The sequence below is a fragment of the Anolis sagrei genome, chromosome 1, assembly GCF_037176765.1.
Source record: "Anolis sagrei isolate rAnoSag1 chromosome 1, rAnoSag1.mat, whole genome shotgun sequence".
In the NCBI taxonomy this organism is placed as follows: Eukaryota; Metazoa; Chordata; class Lepidosauria; order Squamata; family Dactyloidae; genus Anolis; species Anolis sagrei.
In genome coordinates this window covers 261,074,510-261,097,693 of record NC_090021.1, presented here as the reverse complement: position 1 = coordinate 261,097,693, position 23,184 = coordinate 261,074,510, and the positions used below count along the sequence as shown (strand labels likewise).

Sequence of the window (23,184 nt, the reverse complement as noted above, 5' to 3'; positions counted from 1 at the left end):
GCCGATCCTTCACTGTCATTAGTCCCTTGTTTGCGAATGAGGAAAGTGGCAGCTTCATCCAAATAATCAGCAAATGATGGAAATAAAACAACAATTTCATCTTCTTATGCTAAAATTGGTTGGTCATTGACAATACAGACATAACATTTGGGATGTTCCTATTTCTAGTCTACACAAATATTGCACAAAGACAGAAAAAATCATTTTCAGTAGACAATAATTGACAATGAATGTGCACTTCCTTATTGCATTTCCATTATGCTATAACTAATATTTAAAGTCACATTGTTAATTATGTTAGCAAGTCTACAGAAAGGGGATTTTAGCATTGCCAGACTTGCATCTAGACAAAACAGTGATTTTTTTTAAAGGAAGGAAGATTTCTGTATTACATTTAGAAATACTTGATTTAATCTGTATGATTTGAGAAAGTCTGTGGAACTGTAATAAAAGTTATAGTTGCTATAGATAATGATAAGATTTGTTAATGTAGCTTCTAGACACATGAGGCAATCAGTAGACTTCAGAGATAATAAATCTGGTTCTTGGAGATGGCTGTACCCCATTGTTTCAAAACAATCAGATCACCGAGGAATTGTGAAGTACCAAGCTTGCATCCTAGCTGATGTGTGGACAGCTTTTCATAGTTTACTATTTCCCCAAATATTGCAGCTTGCAAATCAGAAACATGGTGAAATAGAACAGATTAAATACAAATTCCTTAGATTGAAACACACAGTACATCTGATAAATGCAAGATGTGTCCTTAGAAAAGTAAGATAGCACTTCCTAAGGACAATCTAGGGCTTGCTGTGGAAAGTCAGATTTATTCAACTGTATACCTTTCAGCATTGTATATCAGAGGGGAATCTACATACATTGATGCAGTTTTGACTACCTATCCTACAATGTACAGGACCACATTCCTTTACATTACTGTCCTTACATTGCAATCATCCACTAGGTATGATTTTTAAATACTTTGTACTCACCTGCATGTCTGCCAAGTGTCAGCCTGTTAAAAACTTCATTTGTAATTTGGGTTCAGCTGCAACTGAAAGCGGTATGATTAAAGCTAGTACAGGTTAATTGATCAGTCCCAGGTCACATAACATTTAAAGGTAGATCACATTGTATAAAACAATATTTTGCACAGCACTTCTGTCCCTTTACTGTCCATAATTTTGTTTGTTCTTGAGATTGTCATTCCCCCTTCATCCCAAACTGTGTCCATGCTGTTCTGGTGGTTGGGCCCTTTTGATTTATTCCTACTTTTTTACCCTATCCCCCTCTCTCTTTCTTTTTCTGTTTCTGACCATATTGTATACTTAGAACACATACATATTTTTGTGGTACCTCATACATGTTCTGTGTCCATTCCTCTACTACTGTAGCTTTTTTTGGGCTAGACATTGAATATTTGTTGTGTATGTATACATTGTGATCTACCCTGAGTACCCTTCAGAGTGAGAAGGATGTAATATAAATACTGTAAATGAATAAATAATAAAAATTTATGCACCAACGCCTTTTAACGAAGAGAATGCATCATCAAGAACAGTCCCTGCCTGAAGTTTCCAACCCTAGCCCTTGAAAGAGCAGAGATTAGAAACCTGAATCTTGAAGAAACCAAAACATTGCTTTTCTGTTAGGTTTTCATACCAATTGTGGAATATCCAATGAGGATTTTTGTCATTTTAATGAACTTCTATTTTGAGCCTGATTTTTTCCCCCCAAATTTTCCCCAGTTTCCAATTTAATTAGATTTTGTTACATGTTTTTGTTAGGTGTGCTTTGCCACGCACACATTTGCTCCATGTGCATACATGCCCCCAGATTGCTCATTTAGGCTGCTCTTGCTTTCTGTATGCACAAGCAGACAGTGAAGCAAATGGCTGCCTGAAGACTTCCATTTGAAAAGATGAACAGAACTGAAGTAAATTGGTTGTGGAAGCACACAAAAAGACCACACCACTGACTTATTTTCAGTTTATAACTCTTGCATGTCACAGTTCCCTGGCTTGTTTATTCTGGTTCCATTGCTTTTATGTGTTTTATTTCATTTATATCCCCCCCTTTCTGCCAAAAAAAAGGGCATTCAAGGCAACTTAGAGTAATAATTCAATTCAAATAAAAATTGGATTAAATCATAATTTAAAACACATAAATAATAAAGAAGCACCAAGTCAAATAAAATAACCAACTTAAATGCCAAATACATGTCTGGATTTTTTAAATTTTGCCTTCCAGTGGAAAGACAACAAAATGGATGCCAATCTAGCATCATTTGGCAATGAGTTCTGGACACTTGAAGCAGCCACTGATAAAACACTTTCTCACATGTTCATTAAACATCCCATCAGTGGTGATGGGACTTGAAAGAAGTGCTTCCTCGAGCAAACTTGCGAAGAAGAATATGACTTTCAGATGACTTGATATTATACTAGGAGATTTTTTTTTTGTATCATAAAAAGTCATTCCCTATCCTCCAAAATTTCTCAGTAGTATTCTGTGAGGTGGGGCAGTCTATGAATCTCTGCCCCCCCCCCTTCCCAGTTAGGATAGTGGAAAGGTATGCTATGATTATGTTCAAATGGATAGAAAAAAACCTGGAGATATAACCTAAGGATAGTGTAAATATATATATAACCAAGGCGCAAAAGCTGGGTTACAGTTAAACATATTTTTAAAAAAACAAGATTATGGCAACCAGACTGATTGATAACTGGCAAATGGAGGGAGAAACATGGAGGCAGTGACAAACTTTGTACGGTATTTCTAGGTGCAAAGATTACTGCAGATGCAGGCTGCAGCCAGGAAATCAGAAGACATTTACTTCTTGGGAATAGAGCAGTGACTAATGTTGATAAAATACTGAAAAATAGAGACATCACACTGGCAATGAAGATCCACATCGTTAAAGCAGTGGTATTTCCTGTAGTAACCTATGGATGTGAGAGCTGGACCATAAGGAAGGATTAGTGATGGAAGATAGACACTTTTGAACTGTGGTGTTGGAGGAAAATTCTGAGAGTGCCTTTGACCGCAAGAAGATCAAACCAGTTCATACTCTAGGAAATAAAGCCCGAATGCTCACTGAAGGGAAGGATACTTATTAGAGGCAAAGATGAAGTACTTTGGCCACATAATGAGAAGACAGGAAAATGGAAAGAAAAAGGAAAAGGGGTTGACCAAGGGCAAGATGGATGGATGGTATCCTTGAAGTGACTGGCTTGACCTTGAAGGAGCTGAGGGTGGTGATAGCTAACAGAGAGTTCTGGCATGGGCTGACCCATGAGGTCACGAAAAGTTGGAAGTGACTGAACAAATAAACAACAAAGTGCAAACAAGGGAAGGGGGATCAATTTATGCTCGTTTTTTGCTGGCTAATTAACCTGCCACCCTGTGTTTCATCTGCATCCCATTTAGAAAGTAGCTTAATCTATATACTCATATAAATGTCTAGAACTGTTGGTCAAAAAATCAACTGAAAAAACCTGGATTGACATATTCACGTGTCAATATGAGTACTATGCCTTAGCTCTTTTTTTAAAAAAAAAGAAATCATTCCCTTCTTTGAGTAGATTAGTAAAAACAAGAGCTCAGTCTGTTCTAGGGAAACCTCATAGAATCCACAACCTTCTCTATTTTCTTTGCCACAGCACTCCTTCTGCCCTATTTGAATGCTTGGATGGGAAAATGGTAACAGTGGCCAAGGATGGCAGTGGCACTTCTTTCTACAAATTTGCCCTTACTTATCCACAGATCATACAAAAATCCATAATTTTGTTCTCAAAACTTATACATAAGTTCAGCTTATATCTGAGTATATCTGGTAATTACTCTTCAATGGGTTAGGTTAGTGGGAGTAAGCAAACAAATTAACTGTTTGCTTACAAAAGCTTTCATAGGATAGTAGATTAATGTTTGCTCAATTATTCTGAAGCTGAATAACAGTAAGGCATTGATTTGGAAACATTGTTTTTGCCAATTGGCTGCTGTGCATAGTGAATATGTGATGAATTAAGCAGGCGGTGTTTGAGAGTGGAGTAGCCAAAGGAGTGGAAAAGACCTGAGGCATGAAAATTTGCTATATTAATGTGTGTGACTGCAATGATGGGAAGAACAAAATGCAGTGAATGAGAGTCTCATTAAAAAGAAAAATAGAGGAATGGTTTTATTTAAGTGCTGTTAGGATTTTTACCAAAACATGTGGCTACACGCACCTCAATCCTCTCAGCAATGCAGTTGTACGTGACATTCAACTCTTAACTACAAAAAGGCACCTGCACATCCTCTGTTACTCTTAGCTCAAGAGATTTCAGTAGTTCCCCCCTCTCTCTACTGGACTTTTTTTTACTGTAACTTGCATTGCTATGGCTTCGGTTTAACAGAATATGCAATCCTGCAATTGATGGTTTAGGAACAGGCATTTTGAATTCTCAGACTGACAGCTCTAAAACCTCATCAAACTACACATTTCAGGATTCAATTGAGTGCTGACATGGCAGTTAAAGTGGCATTGTAGTGCAATAGCTGGATAATTCAAAGGGTCCCTGTGTCCTTTTCATACATGCAGAGACTGAAAAGGAAAGACCTAGATTAAGTCCTCCACAATTAATCCCAGATACCGTAGGCTATATTCCAGAGGAAGGAACTGGAAAGGTGATCTGTGAATATTCCTTGCCTAAGAAAACCCTATGGAGGTTTCCCAAAGTGGACATGCGGCTTCAAGGCATACATGCCACTAGGAAGAATGGGGAAACAAGTCTCCATTCAAAGGATTCCAGGCCCATCTGTTTGTGATTCCAGTTAGAGTTTCCACCTGATAGAATCCTGGAATTTCTAGATCAGGAAAAAGATGAAGAACTCTCATCCCAAGAGCTCTAGTGCTACACCAAACTACAACTGCAACTAAAATAGAATCATGGAACTATCATTGTGTTGTGTGAAAAAGCTTCTGGGCTGTAAGTAAATTTTGGAATGGGAGTCCTGTAAAGTGGAAGAAAGAAAGGAAAGAAGTGGAGGCATAGTGATGGTGATTACTTCTCTTTTTTAATTAGAAAAATTACCCCTCTAGGAGATTTATAGCTAATAGGAGCTTTGCAGCCAATTAAGTAGGAGGAAATAGAAAAGGAAGTCTCCCCTCCTTTTTTTTTTTCTTTCCCTACGCTATCTGGTTTCTCTGCAAGAGACCTAATTAATGAATGATGGACTTTCCAGCAAAACAACTATGTATTTTGTTTGTAAGTGTATCTGACTGACTACTACTCAAACTGGAAAGCTAGAGCTTAAACTGTCTCTTCCTCATCCCCACTACAAATATCAACACGGTTAAGGTTATTCCTTTCCTTTGCATGAGTTACACAGGCAGCCGTTCATTTCAGGAGAACTATGAAATCCTGCAAGTTCCACTCCTAATTTTGGCCTAACCCTTAAATGATTTTTCCATGGGCTAATGGTCCTTCTTAAGGAAGGGAAAATGTTCAATTAATCAAGATATCTGCCAGACAAAACTGGCAGGTTTGTCCAGTTTTATTGGAGTACTATTTATGTGAAAACTAAAATATGCTCACGCCATCCAAAACTTTGTGATCTTACTTCGTTGGTTCATATAGCATGGGTATAGTGTATTGAAAGAGAACTATAAATCAAGCTAAAATAAATCATTTTCAACTGTGGAGGATTGTGCTGTTGCTACTGATCTATGGGTAATTGTACTCTTTTATTGAGAGAACCCAATGAAATTCACACACCTACGATTGTGTCATACCCTACAACATTTCACAAATGAAAAGCAGCGTCCATGTGGGCAAGTGACAAAGTGGGGTCAAGGTAGCAAAAAATATTCCTGTAGGACAGTGGTTCTCAGCCTGTGGGTCCCCAGGTGTTTTGACCTACAACTCCCAGAAATCCCAGCCAGTTTGCCAGCTGTTAGGATTTCTGGGAGTTGAAGGCCAAAACATCTGGAGACTCACAGTGAACCACTGATGTAGGAGAACACTGAAGCTAGGAGAGATTGCAGCAGTGTGCTTATGCCTGAATCTTTTCCTCTCCTTCTTGTTGAGGTACTGTGGTACTTTACAAATTGAATGCAGTTTGCTACATTGGAAATAAGCTGAGAACAAAGGAGAAAACAGGGAGAAGGAAGGAGAAACTGGGCCATTTTAAAAGCAGCTGAAAAGGACAAACAACAGGTTTAATCAGGACCATCCTCTTCCAAAATGATGGGAATGCTATATGTTGATATTTTTTATCAGTGAAAGGTAAAAAAAAAAATCAGGAGCCATTCCTCAAGCAAAACCAGAACATGGGATGATGTATTTTTAAACTTCTTTGGCTTGAAAGAGAACTATTCCATTCCATTATCTTTTTCATTCTATTAAAAAAAACCTGCCCTGTTAAAGATGTAATTTTACCTCTAGTATTTTCCTACTTGTTTACAAGGCAAGAATTTCCCAATGTTGGTATCATTTGATATTCCTTTTCTTTATATAGAAAGATATTCCTTTTCTTTTTAAATAATGATTAATTCTTAGAAAACCAAAATCACATCAGTACTAGCTACTGAGTAGATTGGGAGGGAGGGGGGCACATAACGTTTTGTATGGTTTTTGCTACAGTATGTTTTTGAAGGGGAAGTTAAAATTACTAGCTCATACATATAGACCATTTCCTGTATTTACTGCCCACCGCGCCCCCCCCCCAAATATGAATTGACATGGCTTTAAGCACTTTCAACTTTTAATTTGTTAAATTTATTAATATGATTTGGTCTGTTTAAATCATTAGAATAAATTATTAGAAGAAACATGAAATAATATACCTAATTAAGCTGAGTCTTTGTTGCTGCTCTTAATTAATTTCTTCCAAAAATGGATAACTTCATGATGTTTGTTTTTCATTCACTGATTTGATGTCTAATAATTCTCTCCTTGCCGAAACTCTATAACTTTTGTCTATTTGTTATTACTAAACCATGTAACATTCTCCCTATTGGACCATTGTCTCTCCACTTCATAAAATAATTAAATATAGAGCTCTTATGTAAACTGTTTCCTATAGGGACATTATGGCAAAAAATGTATGCCTAGAAATTAAGCTGTTATTGAGTCATTAAAATCAATTAAAATGAATGTTAAAAAATGGTAACAAAGTGACCAATGAAACTGATGCACAACTGGACCATGCTCAATGGGATGTCCATAATTCCCAATGACCATCAGAAACCAATAAGAGTTTAACAAGATGTAGAAACCTCCTGTGAAAAAACTTTATCAAGCATTGGAAACCATTTCTAAATAATGTAAAAAATTAAGAAGGAAAATAATAAATAGCAGGCCAGAAGGAATAATAGAAAAACAATATAATAAGAAGGAAGAATGGAACTATATATGAATGTCTCCATCCCAAGGACAGGAAGTCACTATGTTGGGAGGGGTGGAAGAAGGGGAGAGCATAACCAAATACAAATATTGTATATTGAAGTATTGTATTTGTTCATGCATATATACATGTATATAGATTTGTTTCACTGTTTTATGAATTTGTAAATTGAAAATAAAAAAACATATTAATCTCGAGAAAGAAAATGGATTTCAGGCATTCCTCACACATCTTCACAAATCAAGGTTTCTTAGCACCTTTCCTACTTAGCTATGTAACATAACAGGTCACATCATCATCATCATCATCATCACTAATTCCCAGAAGATAGATAACACAAACTTCAAAATTTATACACTTCAAGCTAACAGGTGTATATGAACTTAAAAAATGACGTGTTAGTGAATTTTTATTCTTGCATACACAAGCAAAAATTGCAGGGGCATAGGTACAACCATAAATTTGGAATTGTTCCCAAGGGTCATGTCCCATTAATGTAGGAACTCACATCTAAATCATTTCTGACAGGCACCCAACAAAGTTCTGTTCAGAAATCTCCAATGGCTCTCTCCCTAAACATATGCACAATTCCTTGATGATTTGTCTCTGCATCTCATATATGCTCCTTTTAATATTTGATCGCATTTGAAAATATCTTATGCATCTATCGTGGGTTTTTTAGACCCATCTCACTTTTATTTCTTGTCAGAATTGCTTGCTATTGTGCTATCAGTTTCTGACCCTCAAGAAAGTCCCATCCATCTTGGATGTCTTTGCCTTTTAGTATTCTGATCATAGATTCATAAATTTCAAAGATGCTAATATACCATCTTAAGAAATCTGGGGCTGGTTATGCATGTGATGAAGAGGGAAGCAAAACATTAGAAGTTGGTGGAAATCTTTTGTTGAATCTCCTGTCAGATCTTTGTATGAGAGAAATCATCTGCTGCTAAAGAGAGGGAGAGAGGGAGTACTAGCCTCATGGCATCATTTACTGTTGACTTCCTATTCCTGTACATGGGGACATACAGTAGCCAAGATAGAAAGAGCCACCTTCTTGAAAGAACAGTAAGAAAGGGAGCCTAGCTCAATTGTCTTGTATGCTGATTTCCTAGTACAGGCAATCCCCAAGTTACAAACATCAGACTTACAAATGACTAATAGTTAAGAACAGGAGTGGGACAACAGAAAGAGTGAAATCAACCCCTCGGAAGGGAAATTCACTACTGAAAGAGTTATCATGGAAAAAAGGTTCCTCAACTGAACCTTTATCACCAATCCTTGTTTCCACAATAAGCCACATTTTTCAAAATCCAGTTATCACAGGGACAGAAAGCGAAGTGAAATCTTCTGAACAGGAACACACACAGCAAGACAAACACCACAGGGGTGTTAACCCTATCCTATCCAAAGCTTATATGTATCTTTTATTTTTTTATTTTTTTATTTACAGTATTTATATACCGCCTTTCTCACCCCTGGGGGGAGTCAAAAATGTACCTGTTCCGACTTACATGCAAATTCAACTTAAGAACAAAACCTATCTTGTTCATAACTTGGGGACTGCCTGTAGTAGGATTTCTTCCATTTAAATGAAATTCTTTAGCTTTGTGTGGAATTCACAGGGGGGTCTGGAAACTTGGCAGGAAACCTAGATCCCAGTATTAGAGAGAGATAATCTGATGTAATTCCACATCAGGCTATTGTCCACCCTAGCCAAAACTATTCAATCTTATAATCTTGGGGTTTTTTGTAATCCCCTACCCAGATTTCCTTTCAGCTTCTGTGTTCTCCTTCCTTCTCCCACAAGTATCATTGCATCAGGTTTCTTGTTTCCTAGTTACAACCCAGTCTGTTCATCTTCAAATTGGCATCAGGATGCATGTGATTCTGTGTCTCCATGCATGGAACTAATGTTCCAGGGGATAAATCCACACATCACATAAGACATAGATTAAATTAAAAGGGCTGTTAAAAATTACATGGTGATTCTAAAAAGTAGGGTTTTTTTAATTTTCCTTTTTAGATATAATTTCTCAGAATCAGGGATAAAATTGCTTAGGAACCAGAAAATTGGTTTGGAACCTTTTTAATTAAAGAGGCCAAATGTACCATCAGGCCAGGATGACATAAATCAAATTAAGCATGGTGGAAATGTGGTTGAGGTTGTCATAGTTTAGAACTGAGCTCGCATTCCCTTGTGCACATAAGGCACTGCATCCCCTTGTAGAATTCCCTTTGACATTGTATCTCGCGGAAAAGAATTTGCTTTTTGCCAGCTTTCAAGATTTTCTCTCGTTCCTACACTTACAAATTTAAAGCATAGATCCAGACCATGGACAAATAACAAATAAATCTTTTTGATGAGGGAGATGTTATATAAAAACAAATTATTCCTTCTTTTCCTGAGCAATATATTGAATATTTTTTACTACACCAAATAAATGTTCATATCTTTCCTTTGAAACAGTTTATATGATACCTGAGATTGCATCCAGTTTTAGATTGGGTTAACAGAATCAGACTTCTCCATCAACTCTACAGAGATCTCATCCAGAATGCCCAAAGGTCTTGGTGAATGTCCTAATTTTACTTGTTATGATTCTAAAACACGCACTGCATAATCCCACATGGTCCATTTTTCATGAATTTCTGGGACTAGCTGCAGTGTTTTAAAACTCAGGGCAGAGGGGGGGGGGGTCTGTCCCAAAATTTTCCGATACAGACATAGAATATCTTTTGCATCTGTATCAATTGTCTTGGTTCATCCAGAGATCCCAGTGATGAAGTGTTGAATGGAGGTGTTACCTTTGCCATGGAAATTTTCCTCTTACCTTCCTTCTCTCATTACATTTCCAGTTACCAGGTTGAACTTCTTTTCTTTCTTCTGCTATTATAACAAAAATATATAACAAGGGAGAAGCGTTGGTGAAAGTGTTGAGTTCGTAGAAGGAAACATAGTTAACCACTCCTCAAGCAAAAATAAAAGAGTGGATGAAACCCAAATATATGTACAGCATGACTGCATGTGGAAGCAAGAACAACCATTACAAAGCCAGAAATAGACAGAAACAGAGTAGCAGAGGGTCCAGAGATCTTGCTAAATGAAGTAAGCTGTAGGACAAAGTGGACAGTTCCCTGAAAATTAGACACTACAACGTTCTTTGACCAAAAGCTTCCCACACTGATGCCTGGTCTATATTATGATGGTTTCATTGCTGACCGCATTCCATTACAGAAATCTTACTTAAACTTTAGCATGTGGTTTTCTACTTTGGGTTCTGTTCCAATTTTTGCCACTTATAGCCAATTTTGATTGCATTGCAGTATATGGTGCTCTGTGTGCCCTTGTATTTGTAACTGTTTAACAGTACATAATTTGTTTCCATCGTCAACGTGGCACCCTTTTTCATGTTAGCTCATTCATCTTGAAAAATACAAAATGAAATAGAGTACATAAGTTAGGCAACTGGCTTTTAATAGGAAAAGGAAGGGTAAAATTTGTTTTCATGACAGAGAGCCTTTGATGTCTACTCTATATAAAAACTACAGTTTCACTGCAAATTTAGGAACAAGGGGCCCCAGATGAGTAATCAGGGCTACAGAGTTTAATCATTAATACATGGAAATATTTAGTGGATCAACATATTTGGGTCTCTGCTGATTCACAGCACCTACAGAAGTAGGAGTCCCCGGTGGTGCAATGGGTTAAACCCTTGTGCCGGCAGGACTGAAGACTGACAGGTTGGAGGTTCTAATCTGGGGAGAGCATGGATGAGCTCCCTCTGTTAGCTCCAGCTCCCCATGCAGGAACACGAGAGAAGCCTCCCACAAGGATGGTAAAACATCAAAACATCCCCTGGGCAACATCCTTGCAGATGGCCTATTCTCTCACACTAGAAGCGACTTGCAGTTTCTCAAGTCGCTCCTAACACACACACAAAAACTACAGTAGTCTTCTTAAACCTGATGCCTACCTAAGGTCTTGGGCTGCAATTCTCATAATCATCAACCAGCAATCCAATGATTACTCCAGGGATTCAGAAAGGAGTCTTTCTTAGCCCTTCCTGGAAATACCAGGGAATAAACCTGGGATGTTTGGCATGCAAAGTATATGCTCTACTGCTGAGCTTTGGCCTGTTCAATGTATTGTCAAAGGCTTTCATGTCCAGAAACACTGGGTTGTTGTAGGTTTTTTGGGTTGTATGGCCATGTTCTAAAAGCATTCTCTCCTGATGTTTCACCTGCATCTATGGCAGGCATCCTCAGAGGTTGTGTGGTCTGAGGATGCCTGCCATAGATACAGGCGGAACATCAGGAGAGAATGCTTCTAGAGCATGGCTGTACAGCCCTCACAACCTCTGAGGATGCCTACCATAGATGCAGGTGAAATTCAGGAGAGAATGCTTCTAGAACATTGCCATACAATCCAAAAAAACTATAACAACCCTTTTGGCCTGTTCTCTTTATTTATTGAGGGATGTTTGAAATCATGGATATTAGCAATGCTGTTCTCATTATTTTTGTCTCGGTGCTTCTGAAACAGAATACAGAACAGTGGGAGGCCTTGGCGACTCAGATGGGTATTAATTTTATAAAGAGTTGGTGGTTGTAGTACTGTGTATCTAGAGTTTTATAAGCAGTCTGTTTTAATTTCTCTCTTTTTCTCTGTTTTTTTTTTCTTTTTGCTAATTATAAAGGCCTACTTGGCAAGTCCAGGACAAAGCAGATGCTAACAACGTGGCGTATACCACTGAGAAGCTAAGTTTTCACACCGACTATCCTGTTCTTCAATTTCCACCTGGGGTAAGACAAGGCAAACTGGAAGGAAAAGAGAAGGCAGCAGTCTTTTCAAGAGAGTAAAATTCTTACTTTTTAAAAAGTTATGTGCAATGCAGATGTCTGGTGAATAGAAACATGTTCCATATTTAAATTTTGAACTATCCTCATGTTGCAAGCTGAGGGAATAATTCTAGTGTGGTTTTTGGTAATCTAGTTTAATCTTTTTATGCTGCAACCTTAAATGGAAATCTCGAGAAAAGTCTCTTGCCTATTTATCAGCTTCCACAACCACCTACCAAATCCATGTGATCAAAGGTTCACAAGAGTGTCTTCATTTTGTGTTAAATTTCCAGCAAACCCCAAGCAGTGCATATTGAGTAGTATGAACCATGTAACTTCAGGTGGAAATTATACTGGTTCCAAATTGTTTTTCAAGTAAACCAACATTCTTTGGCATGCCAAGCTCCAGATGTTTTGGAACACAACCTTCATCCACCCTAGTAAACTTGGTCAAGGACAATAAGGGTTATAATTCAAAACATACAGCAAGCATCCCTTTGGAGAAGTGTAAAGTAGACCTTCCAGGTCAGCTATGTAGTGCATGAACTCATTGCATAGCTATGAATGTACAGAAAGTACAGGAAAACCCTCAAACTCTCTCAGATAGATCTTCTTATAGGAGTAAATTCATCATTTCTAGAGAAGCGCAAACATGAAAATGTATTTCAGTACAATGCTTTAATGAACTACTGAACTTCTGACACTGGTGACAATATTTCTACCATTCTGCCTGCCTTTGCAAAGACAAGTGATGAATGTGGTCAGCCCAAATGCTATAGGAAATTTTTGCTCAAGGCTCTCATGATCTGTAGAGATCAAATTATTAATGACCTGAGCAGGCCAGGATCATGTGCTGCTAAGTAGATGCCAGCAAATCTTTCAGACTAATGTGCTACCTTGAAAATTCATTTAGATTCTGTACAAGTGGATATGGCATGGGAATGGAGGGGTATTCCGCAAATTGGAAACAAATGCAACTTAGCTCACTGTCACATTTGTGCCAAGAATCACACTCTGCCATATGCTATTCTCAGTCTCTTCAATACTAACATGCTTGTAGGAAATAAAAATAGGTTTTAAAAAACATTTTGGAAGCAGTCTTCTCTCTACATGTTTCCTTTGCATGTTTGTCTTTAACTCTATTTTTACTACAGTTTTCTGCAGCTTTACTAGGACAGCTCGCACAAAAAAAGAAAATGTGACTTCCAAAAATAAAAAGATTCTGATATGTATTGTCTTGCACAACCCTTTTGGAGGTTTATGTCCATTGTCATAATGTGCATCATTCTGCATCCCATTGCACTCTGATCCCAACTCTCGCAACAATTATTGTTGCTGTGTGTCTTCAAGCCATTTGTGACCTAAGGCAAACCTATCACATGTCTTTTTCATTCAGAGAATATTTGTCTTTGCCTACATCTGAAGTTGAGAGAATATGACATGCCCAGGGATAACCAGTGGGTTTCCATGGCTGAGCATAGATTTGAATCCTAATCTCCAGAATCATAGTCCAATAATCAAACAATTTGGCATTATTATTGTTCTCTTATCAGTGCAGCTGAAATAATGGATTGAAATCCACAAAAGTTCATACTGAAATAAATCAGTCTCAGAAGTACTGCTAGAGTCCTTTCCTCACTGCCACCATTTCCTATTTGTTGCAAATATAACATTGTGTCTCTGCAGATCTTGGTCCTAAGGCTTGCAAGGTCACATTGCTTTTCAGAGGCATCTTAAATTACATTTGTTTTGTTTTGTGGATGATCATCTGAAGATAAACAGACATTTAATTTGCTGGTGCCCATATCTCTATTTCATTGGGGAAGAAGAATGCATAGGGAAAACACAGCCCCTTAATGTCTGGCTTGACTTTTGCAAAGAGAAATGGTCAGCATTCTTCACAGTAGGCATGGCAAATGACCACTAGTGCCATTAAATCTTAAGGTACATTTAAAAATAGCTCTCTCACTCTCAGTCAGGCATACACATATACATACAGCCTTCTTCCTCATAATTGGCCACAGTTGCATTTATAGTGCATCTACACTAAAAAAAAGTAATGCAGATTACCACCATTTTAACTGCTGTGCCTCAGTGCTGTGGAGTCATAGTTAAGACACCAGCACTCTGGCAGAGAACGTGAAATACTTTGTAAATCTACAAGTCCCATTGAACCATGCCTGTTAGTGGTGTCAGACTGCATTAGTTCTGCAATCTAGATGCACCCAGTCTTCCATCTCCTATTGTCACATAGACAAGACACATCTTTTTCCCAGAGGCACACCCAAACATATATTTCAACAATAAAGGATGGAGAGATATAAATGAACCCACGCACAACTTTGAGATCTATCAGCTTATCAAACTAGGAAGAATACAAGTGTGATGGTGAGATGATAATAGCACAAACCATGGAGTATTCGTGCACATTAAGGGCTTTCTTTGTGCTTTTATTTGGAATTGGTTGTCTGGCCACTGCAGTAAATGCTTTGTGTAGATGAGATTTCCACAGCCTACTGCTCTTCAAATAAGTCCTTTGGCATTTGGATTGTTAAAGGGGACTAGGCCACAGAGAGAAAATTCTTCATTCTCCTCAACTCCATTGCATGCCCCACAGCCCATCAAATTGCTACATGCAATGAGTCAAATATACTTAATATGAGAAGAGACTGTGCATTATTATTTTTCTGTAAACTGTCTTCCCCAGATAAATGGTGCTCTGGAAAATTCAATTAGTCATGAGCCATAATATAATGGTATATATTGTAGGAATGTTTGGTATCTACATTAAGCAGAGTGCAGCAGGATTAATGCAACATGAGCTTGTGGTAGAAACAGAATAAATGTTTCTGTATGTACTTGTAGGGCTAAAAAAAAAAAGAAAATCATGCATTTATAGTATCAGGAAATCCATCTTAGGATAGGAAAGGAAATGGGCAAAAGTGGAGCTTTAATTGGTTACAAGAGCCCGTAAAAGCTGGCTGTCCTATTTGAGTGTAAGCAAGCATACCTTGCTGGAGCCTCATGGATGCTTCCTCTAGACCAGTGGTTCTCAACCTGTGGGTCCCCAGATGTTTTGGCCTTCAACTCTCAGAAATTCTAACAGCTAGTAAACTGGCTGGAATTTCTCGATGTAGGCCAAAATACCTGGGGACCCACAGGTTGAGAACCACTGCTCTAGAAAAAGGAAAACAAAGAGTAACTAATGTCTTGAGAGAAGGTGGAAGTGACATCTGCAGGTGAGAAGGAAGCAAAAGGCTTGAGCACATAGATCAAAAGAGCACATAGGGAGAAGTGAAAACAAAGGGCAGACTTTATCTAAACTAATCACTAATTGTTTTTTTACAAGATGCTGGTTTCCCACATCTAAGCTAGATGAGTAACTGTTTTGTTGTTTGACTCAATGAAATATATTCTTCAAAGATAACAACAACAACAACAACTTTATTTTGGTATCCCACCTCTATCTCCCTGAAGGGACTCGGGATGGCTTACATGGGCACAAGCCCGATCAACATAGTTAAAATATCAACATAATTAAAATAGACACATAAAATAGACAGGTTTTTGAACAGAAATGCCTAGTACAGCCTTCCCTACTAACATGGTGGCCTCCAGATGTGCAAGACTGCAGCCACCTTGATCTCCTGGCTAGGGATCGTGGCAGTCGTTCCTAACACAGCTAAGTATCACAAAATAAGGGAAAACTAGCCAAATACCTCTGTATTAATGAGGCTAATTGGAATTTCCAGAAAGCAATTATCACTTGGTGGACTCCACGTTTTTCTGGAATAACTGCAAAAACTGTCTCAGGCATCTGTATAGTGTCCACCGGCAGTTCGTTTCATTGCCCAAATTAGCTAGCTGTTTACTGCATGGAAATGGCCTCTCTCTTGCCAGAAAATTCTCAAAGTTATGTTCACTATGAATGCTTCATTTCTAGGGCAATATGCTTGTATTAATATATTATAACCATTGAGATCCAGCATAGTTTAGTGTTTGCAGTGTTAGACTACAACTCAAGAGCAAGGTTTGAATCCCTGCTCAGGCATGGAAACCCACTTGGTGACCATGCACAAATCACTACTTCAGAGGAAGGTAAAGGTAAATCTCCTCTGAACAAACAATCAAGAAAACCCTATGACATATTTGCATTGTTGTACGTCAGAAATGACTAGAAGCCATGCTATCTTAAATACTTGGAAGGTGAACTGGCTGTGCAAAGAACAGATCAGAGACTATATGGTTGAATCAAACAAGAATTCATTAACTGACTAGAATTTTAGACTTTCTCTCCTCTTGAGTCTTACTACAAAGTCTTTATGAGGAGAGGTAAAGTCTTTGAGAGATAGACACAGTTCTGGCCGAACTGAGGTTCTTGAATCTTTATTTCTTCTTATTGTCTCTTTCTTGCATGGTGTTAATCTAAGATGGTTTCAATATTTAACTCTGACTGGACTTGAACACAGCTCATACAGCTCCAACTGGACATGCTATTTTGTAGACCCTCTGGCCCTCCTCTCTTCACCCTCCAGTCACAAAAGGCAGACTCTTCCAAGAACCAGAAGTGCCTTGCCTGAGGCTTCGCCCCCGAGGTGATTATTAAAAAGGCAGGGCGATGGAGGCTTCAAATGCAAAGAAGCTGTCTAGACAGACCCCCAAGAAACTGTGCATAAAATATCAATCCCTCTAACTAAAGAGGGCTTAACTAGGGGTAAACAGTGAAGGTTTTCATGGGGCACAAAAGCCACAAAAATATCCAAATTATAACCATTTGCCAGTTGAGGTATTAGTAGGTTTGAAATAAGAGTTGTATATTGTCAAAATTGAAACTTGGAATGAAAATAGTACACTAATTTTTCGGACTGATGATGTACTTAGACTGGTTCCTGATATGACCCAGCATTAATTTTGTTACAGATTCAGTTGCTGCATTGTATAAAACAAACTCCTGCTGGAGGCGAGAGTGAAGTTGTGGATGGATTTCATGTAGCAAATAAGCTTAAGGAACTAAATCCTCAAGCCTTCAAAATCCTGACCTCCACCTTTGTAAATTTCACAGATGTTGGAGTTGATTACTGTGATTTCTCCATGGAATCCAAGCAAAGAATTATAGAGTAAGTAACAATCATAGTACTGACCAATAGCATCAGTTTATCACACTGATAGCACTGTCTAACCCTGAATTACAGACAGAAGATGCCTTTTTGAATGAAATAACAAAAAATGGTAGGTCTTTGCCTGCCATCATGTGGATTAGTGGGGAAAGACAGATTTTAAGAATTATATATATATGCTGGATTTACTATATTGCAATACACATGCTTTTCATTTCTTCATTAGCAGATTTATCTTTTCTATATTGAATTCTGCCTTCTGTTAATAGATATCTTTTTAAAAATTCAGCATAATACTTTAAAGGAAGCCCTGTTTTAGACTTGCAGATAATCTGTCAATGTTTTGTTGTTGTGTTGGTTTTTTTTTTTAAATGCTGACATTATTTTTCCCCACTCAAGATTAAATATAGGCATTTTTGTTAGGTCTTCACTAAAAAAAATGAGCCATACAAAAATTTTAGGCATCTGCATGGCAAATACAATAGCAACTGCAATTTCAAACATGCAGCAGAGGACCGTATTTGATATGCCTGCCTCATATCTATTTAAAGATAGCAGCAGTCAGAGAAAAAAAGAAGAGTAGCAACCATAATTCAATGCCACAAATGTGAATGAATACATTTGGATTGAAACCCCAGACATTTAAAAGCCAAATCACTTCAAGACCATTGCCTGAATGAAGGCATCTTGACAGTTCTTTTTTCCGTCCCATCTTTGAAATTTTTGAATTCCTATCCCTTATGTCTCATTTATGAAGAAACCTGGAAACTGATAAGCACTTGCCTGTCTTATTCTTGAAAGTCTAAAATAAAAAAAGTTTCAAGAAAATGATTTTCTTCTCACTCAAAAACTGGTAAAAGACTTGACTTTGAAGATAAACACATTTTCCCCTTTCCATTTCTCAACAGTATAGATGAAAAGGGCCAAGTGATTCGTATCAACCTTAATAATGCAACCAGAGACACTATATTTGACGTACCTGCTGAAAAAGTAAAGCCATTTTACGCTGCTCTCAAGGATTATGTTGATCTCTTGAACAGTACAGATAACAAATATACCTACAAAATGAAACCAGGTAAATAAAGAAACTGTTTACTTTAATCAAAAGGCTTTTATTAACATTGCTTGCATGAGCCAAAAGGCTTTCATTAACAAGAATAACAAATATATCCTCTGTTCTTTTCAGTCCTATATAGCTTTAAAGGGATTTGGAGCTTTCTTTTCTGCCAAATACAAAACTTGTTTTTCTGGAAATGCATACTGAATTTGAATAAGTTTTAATAATGTGTTTGTCATTTCATGGTAGGTGTGCACACAAATAGAGAAACCTGAACAAAGTTTTCTTGCTTACTTCCAGTGGCACATCCAAATGCTTGCTAACAAGAAGGCATGCTTGGAAAAAGGTCTTTGTCAAAGTAATCCCAATTTTGCACTAAGAAAATGTTTATTATATAGCATGACTTCATCATGTGAGCAAAGCACATATTTTTGCTCTCTAGCTTAGAACATCTTCATCTCACCAACTGTTGTGACCAGAGCTTGAAAAAATTATTGGTTTGGACTACAATGCCCAAAATTCACCTGGATTCTGGGAGATTGATTCTGGGAGATGTAGTCCAAACAAATTCATTTACCAAGTTCTGTTTGAGGCATACTAAGCACTCAAGTTAATAGAATTTCAGTAAGGTGACGATTAAGTCAAAAAGTTGCATTGGTGGGTTCTGTGTTGTCACCTTTCTGGCAGCTATATTCCTTATTTACCCCTCTTTGTAGGTGAAATAGTGGTGTTTGACAACTGGCGCTTACTTCATGGTCGGCAGAGCTATCAGTCCGGAATAGAAATATCTCGTCACCTCGAAGGTGCCTATGCAGATTGGGATGTGGTCATGTCACGACTCCGAATCCTGCAGAAGAATGTTCTGAACAGAAAGCAATTGTGAAGGTTGGGCTACTGGAGCTTTTCAGCCTGTTTGGGGGGGGGGGGGGTTCTTCCACAAATGCCAGTGAATCAAGTATGTTTCCAGTGATTTGGGGAAAATTTCTGGCTGACATTATTGTGTCTGTTCTATTGAAAACTTGACTGATTCTGATTAACACTGTTTATAACCACAGTACCATGTAGATGTTCTTTCATACCGACTAATAAATTAACAACTTCCTAGTTTTTCAGGGAGTTGTGGCCAATAAAGCTATAAACCTTAGCATCCAGTTGAAGAGCTGTGCTTTCACAGGCACGGTGACAAATAAGTCAAAGCAACTGGGCATTTTTGCTCCCTATTTAGTCCAATATTCTTTTTTAATTCCTGATAGAAGGAATGTTTAACCTTTCAGATTTTGAATTACAGGTATTGTTATTTTTTGTTTTAAATTGACTTTATTGTACACCACACTGAAATCATTGGATATAGGACAAGATATTAAAAACTAATCAATTTTTAAATAGCTAAACTTCCTATCACCCCTCATCATTGAGTTGAGTCTGCTGACTAGGTCTGAAGGGAGTTGTAGGCCGACACTGGGAAGGCTACATTCCCCACTGCACCCTATTTCAAGGTTGTATTGCTTGTTTTCTGGAAATAGTTTTTTTTTTGTTTTTTTGTCAGCCTTTGGGGAAAATACTGATCTTTTTACTGTTCCTCTATGTGTTTGTATGGTTTTATGCTTTTAAAATATTTTACTTCTGGTTTTATTGTTGTCATTTATTTAACCAGTGTTATTTCTTGGATTATATTTGAAGACCTTTCCCAAATTGGTGATTTCCTGATGTTTGAGACCACAACTCCCATCAGGTCTAGCTAACATGGCCTATGAAGAATCATGGGAGTTAAAAACATTTGGAGGACAACAGGTTAAGGATAACTGTTTCACTTATTCTGTTTTGCTATTTATTATTACATCAAGCTGCCACGTGGATAAAAATGATAAAATCAGCATTGTAATGGTAACAACAATATTTAGAAAATCCTTCTTTACATTTTTAAAATGGCATGTGTGAATATTCCCATCTATTCTATATCTTCTAGAAAAGTAAAGAATAATGTAAAAAAACAAGCACTTTTTAAAAAACAAAATGAAATCTACATAAATGTACAACAAATAAATCACATACTGTGCAAAAGAAATGCATGGCTTCTATTGGTCTGCCTAGATAGAAAACCTAATTGTATAGTATAGAATCTGAAATACTTTTCTTGTGGGTATCCTATTGATGATCCTTAGGTTGAAATCCTATACTTCAGAAATGAGAGAGAGTCTTTCAGATGTTTTGGGAGTACACTTTCTAGCAACCCTAGCCACCACAACAAGTGCCAAGGAATACTGTAGTTGTAGTCCATCAACATCTGGGCAACCACTTGATTCCTGCTAGGGAATTCTCCCAAAAAATAGCAGAGCATCCAAAAAATATAAACAGGATACTTAATTGAGCAGTCAGCTCACAGCAAGCAGAAGGTGAAGTATTGTGGCTGTAAAAGAATTCTTGAGCTTATGAGGCAAAGATGCAGAGTTCACTCTTTAAAGTTTCAAAAAGTTTATTTAAAAAATATAAGAATTGCATTTCTTGATAGAAAAGAATTGAGTCTAAGCTTCTCTCTAACTCCATTATTTCTAAGTTTCAAAAAGAGGAAAAACTCTCCAAACATTACATTTCTTCAAACACACAAAGTAGAAAGAGGTCTGTATGCAAAGGCAGAAAAAGGTAGAACTGAAACCTTTCGGTTTCAGTTAGAAAGTGGGAGGAGAAAAACAGAGAGAGAACAAATGGATACATTAACAGATATTCACGAGCCTGTGAGAAAGGGGTTCCCTCAGCCTAGCTTAGTGCTAACTGTTCCTTATTGAGGACTGCAGACTTCAGCAGTGTGGGGTTGACTTCCAACAATTCCCACTTCTTCATACACGTTAAGTGGGAATAAGTCGTACTGAATTTTGTTAATTCTGATTACAATGGTTCTGAACCTTCCTAAAGCCGTGACCCCTTAATACAGTTCCTCATGTGGTGGTGACCCCTAACCATAAAATTATTTTTGTTGCTACTTCACAATTGTAATTTTGCTACTGTTATGAATTGTAATGTAAATATCTGATATGCAGGATGTATTTTCATTCACAGGATGAAATTTGGCACAAATACCCAATATGGCCAAATTTGAATACTGGTGGAGATGGGGGGGGGGGCGTTAATTTTGTCATTTGGGAGTTGTAGTTGCTGGGATTTATAGTTAACCTACAATCAAAGACCATTCTGAACCCCACCAACGATAGAATTGAGCCAAACCTCCCACACAGAACCCCCATAACCAACAGAAAATACTGTGTTTTCTGATGGTCTTTGGCGACCCCTCTAACACCCCCCTCGTGACCCCCAGGTTGAGAAATGCTGGATTAGATCTTCACACTTTCAAGTCAAGATTGTGCCCTTCAAGTACTGTTGAACTATAATTCCCAACATTCTTCACTGTTGTCTCGGTTTTTGTGGGGGTTGAATTTGGTTGAGCAAAAGAGGTTCTCTTGGCATCGTAAGTGATATTGTAGGATATAAAAATGAAGTGGGGCATTTATAAGTGGTACCTTTTTCACACTAAAAAAAGTAGATGAAACCTTCTTCTTTGAACTTTTACCACTGATAAGTTTAATGGTTGTGTTGACAGTAGGAGAGCATTTTCACTCAGCCTTATTCAATATGAAGCTGAAAGTCAATTGCTATCCCCCAAGTACCAGTGCTACACTTCTCCAATTAGTCTCAATAATTTATTTAGTTGAAATGTTTTTGCCCAGTTCTTCAGGCAAGAGGTCTCTGAACATGGCTTACATATGTTCTATAAAAAGAAATGCTGTTCTTTAATCTTCAATCAGCTACTTATTGGAGAAAAGTGTTTCTCTCCTGGTTACCGCTGTGAGAAACTCTTTCATGGAAAATTTGTCCCATGCTGCTGATCTGCATGCATTATCTGAAGAGAAGAACTAGCAAGATGATATGTACATGTGTGAATCATGTAGATAAATTCTGTCTGGGAGGATTAGCATCTGTGTAGGAATGATGTGTTACATGTATACATGTCTCTGTGTTTAGAGTAACAACACCCTCTGCTGGTATGCAGCCACTGGGAAGTTTCTCAAATGGTGAGCCAAAAAGAAAAAGATCTCTCATTGCTGTAGTAAGCCAGTCCAGTGACAAAATCTTCTATAGGTAATCTTCAGTATACATCCCCCCCCCTTCCTGGTTCATCAAGTTGAATTGGCAGGCAGGAGTTGTATTAGAACCTAGACTGAGAATGTAGGCTAGTTTCTGAGAAATATTAAATAGTGCCTTTCTCTTCCTGCTTTGAATTTTGGCACCACATGAGAGTCTGATGTAATACAGCAGAAGCTGATGTGACATTTTGTCAACACTGGCTTTTAATTGCTACTTGATCCTTTAATGCTTCCTTTCTTTTCTGTCCAAGAAGTTGAACATTTCAGATGGTTGTGTATTAAACCTGAAATCCAATGGTCTTACTCATTTAACTTTGAGTCCAGATTCTTATGTTTACTATGCGGGTGCTTTCCATCAAAATCCTTCCGTCTGATACAGCCACTTCATTCTGGAAAACATTTTCTCCTTTTAACTCTGGAGAATTCTGAGAACTATTTTGTTTCATGTGTTCATGCATTAATAAAATCCAGATTGGAACCAATTAGCCGATTGGATTCTTGCCTGCTTGCCAAACCCATTTCTCACTAGAGCAATGTCCTGCACAGATGCAAGATTGAAGATAACAGCGGAAGAAGCGAGTTATTCAGAAGTAATCGTCAAAAGGTTTCAGATATATGCTTTTGAGATAAGATTTCTATTTGTCTA

The 23,184-nt window shown here is 37.7% G+C and overlaps 1 protein-coding gene across 2 annotated transcripts in view; it reads left to right on the top strand.

The window, feature by feature from the left end:
- The window catches only part of BBOX1 (gamma-butyrobetaine hydroxylase 1), a 119,120-nt gene extending 99,202 nt beyond the window's left edge, over nucleotides 1-19,918 (top strand). For both annotated transcript variants that reach the window (XM_067462698.1, XM_060765968.2), the window contains exons 5-8: nucleotides 12,087-12,192; nucleotides 17,149-17,345; nucleotides 18,254-18,420; nucleotides 19,119-19,918. In XM_067462698.1, the coding sequence (XP_067318799.1) occupies nucleotides 12,087-12,192; nucleotides 17,149-17,345; nucleotides 18,254-18,420; nucleotides 19,119-19,285 (637 nt within the window). In that variant the 3' untranslated portion in view covers nucleotides 19,286-19,918. The remainder of the gene's footprint in view (nucleotides 1-12,086; nucleotides 12,193-17,148; nucleotides 17,346-18,253; nucleotides 18,421-19,118) is intronic.
- Nucleotides 19,919-23,184: the final 3,266 nt, after the last annotated feature.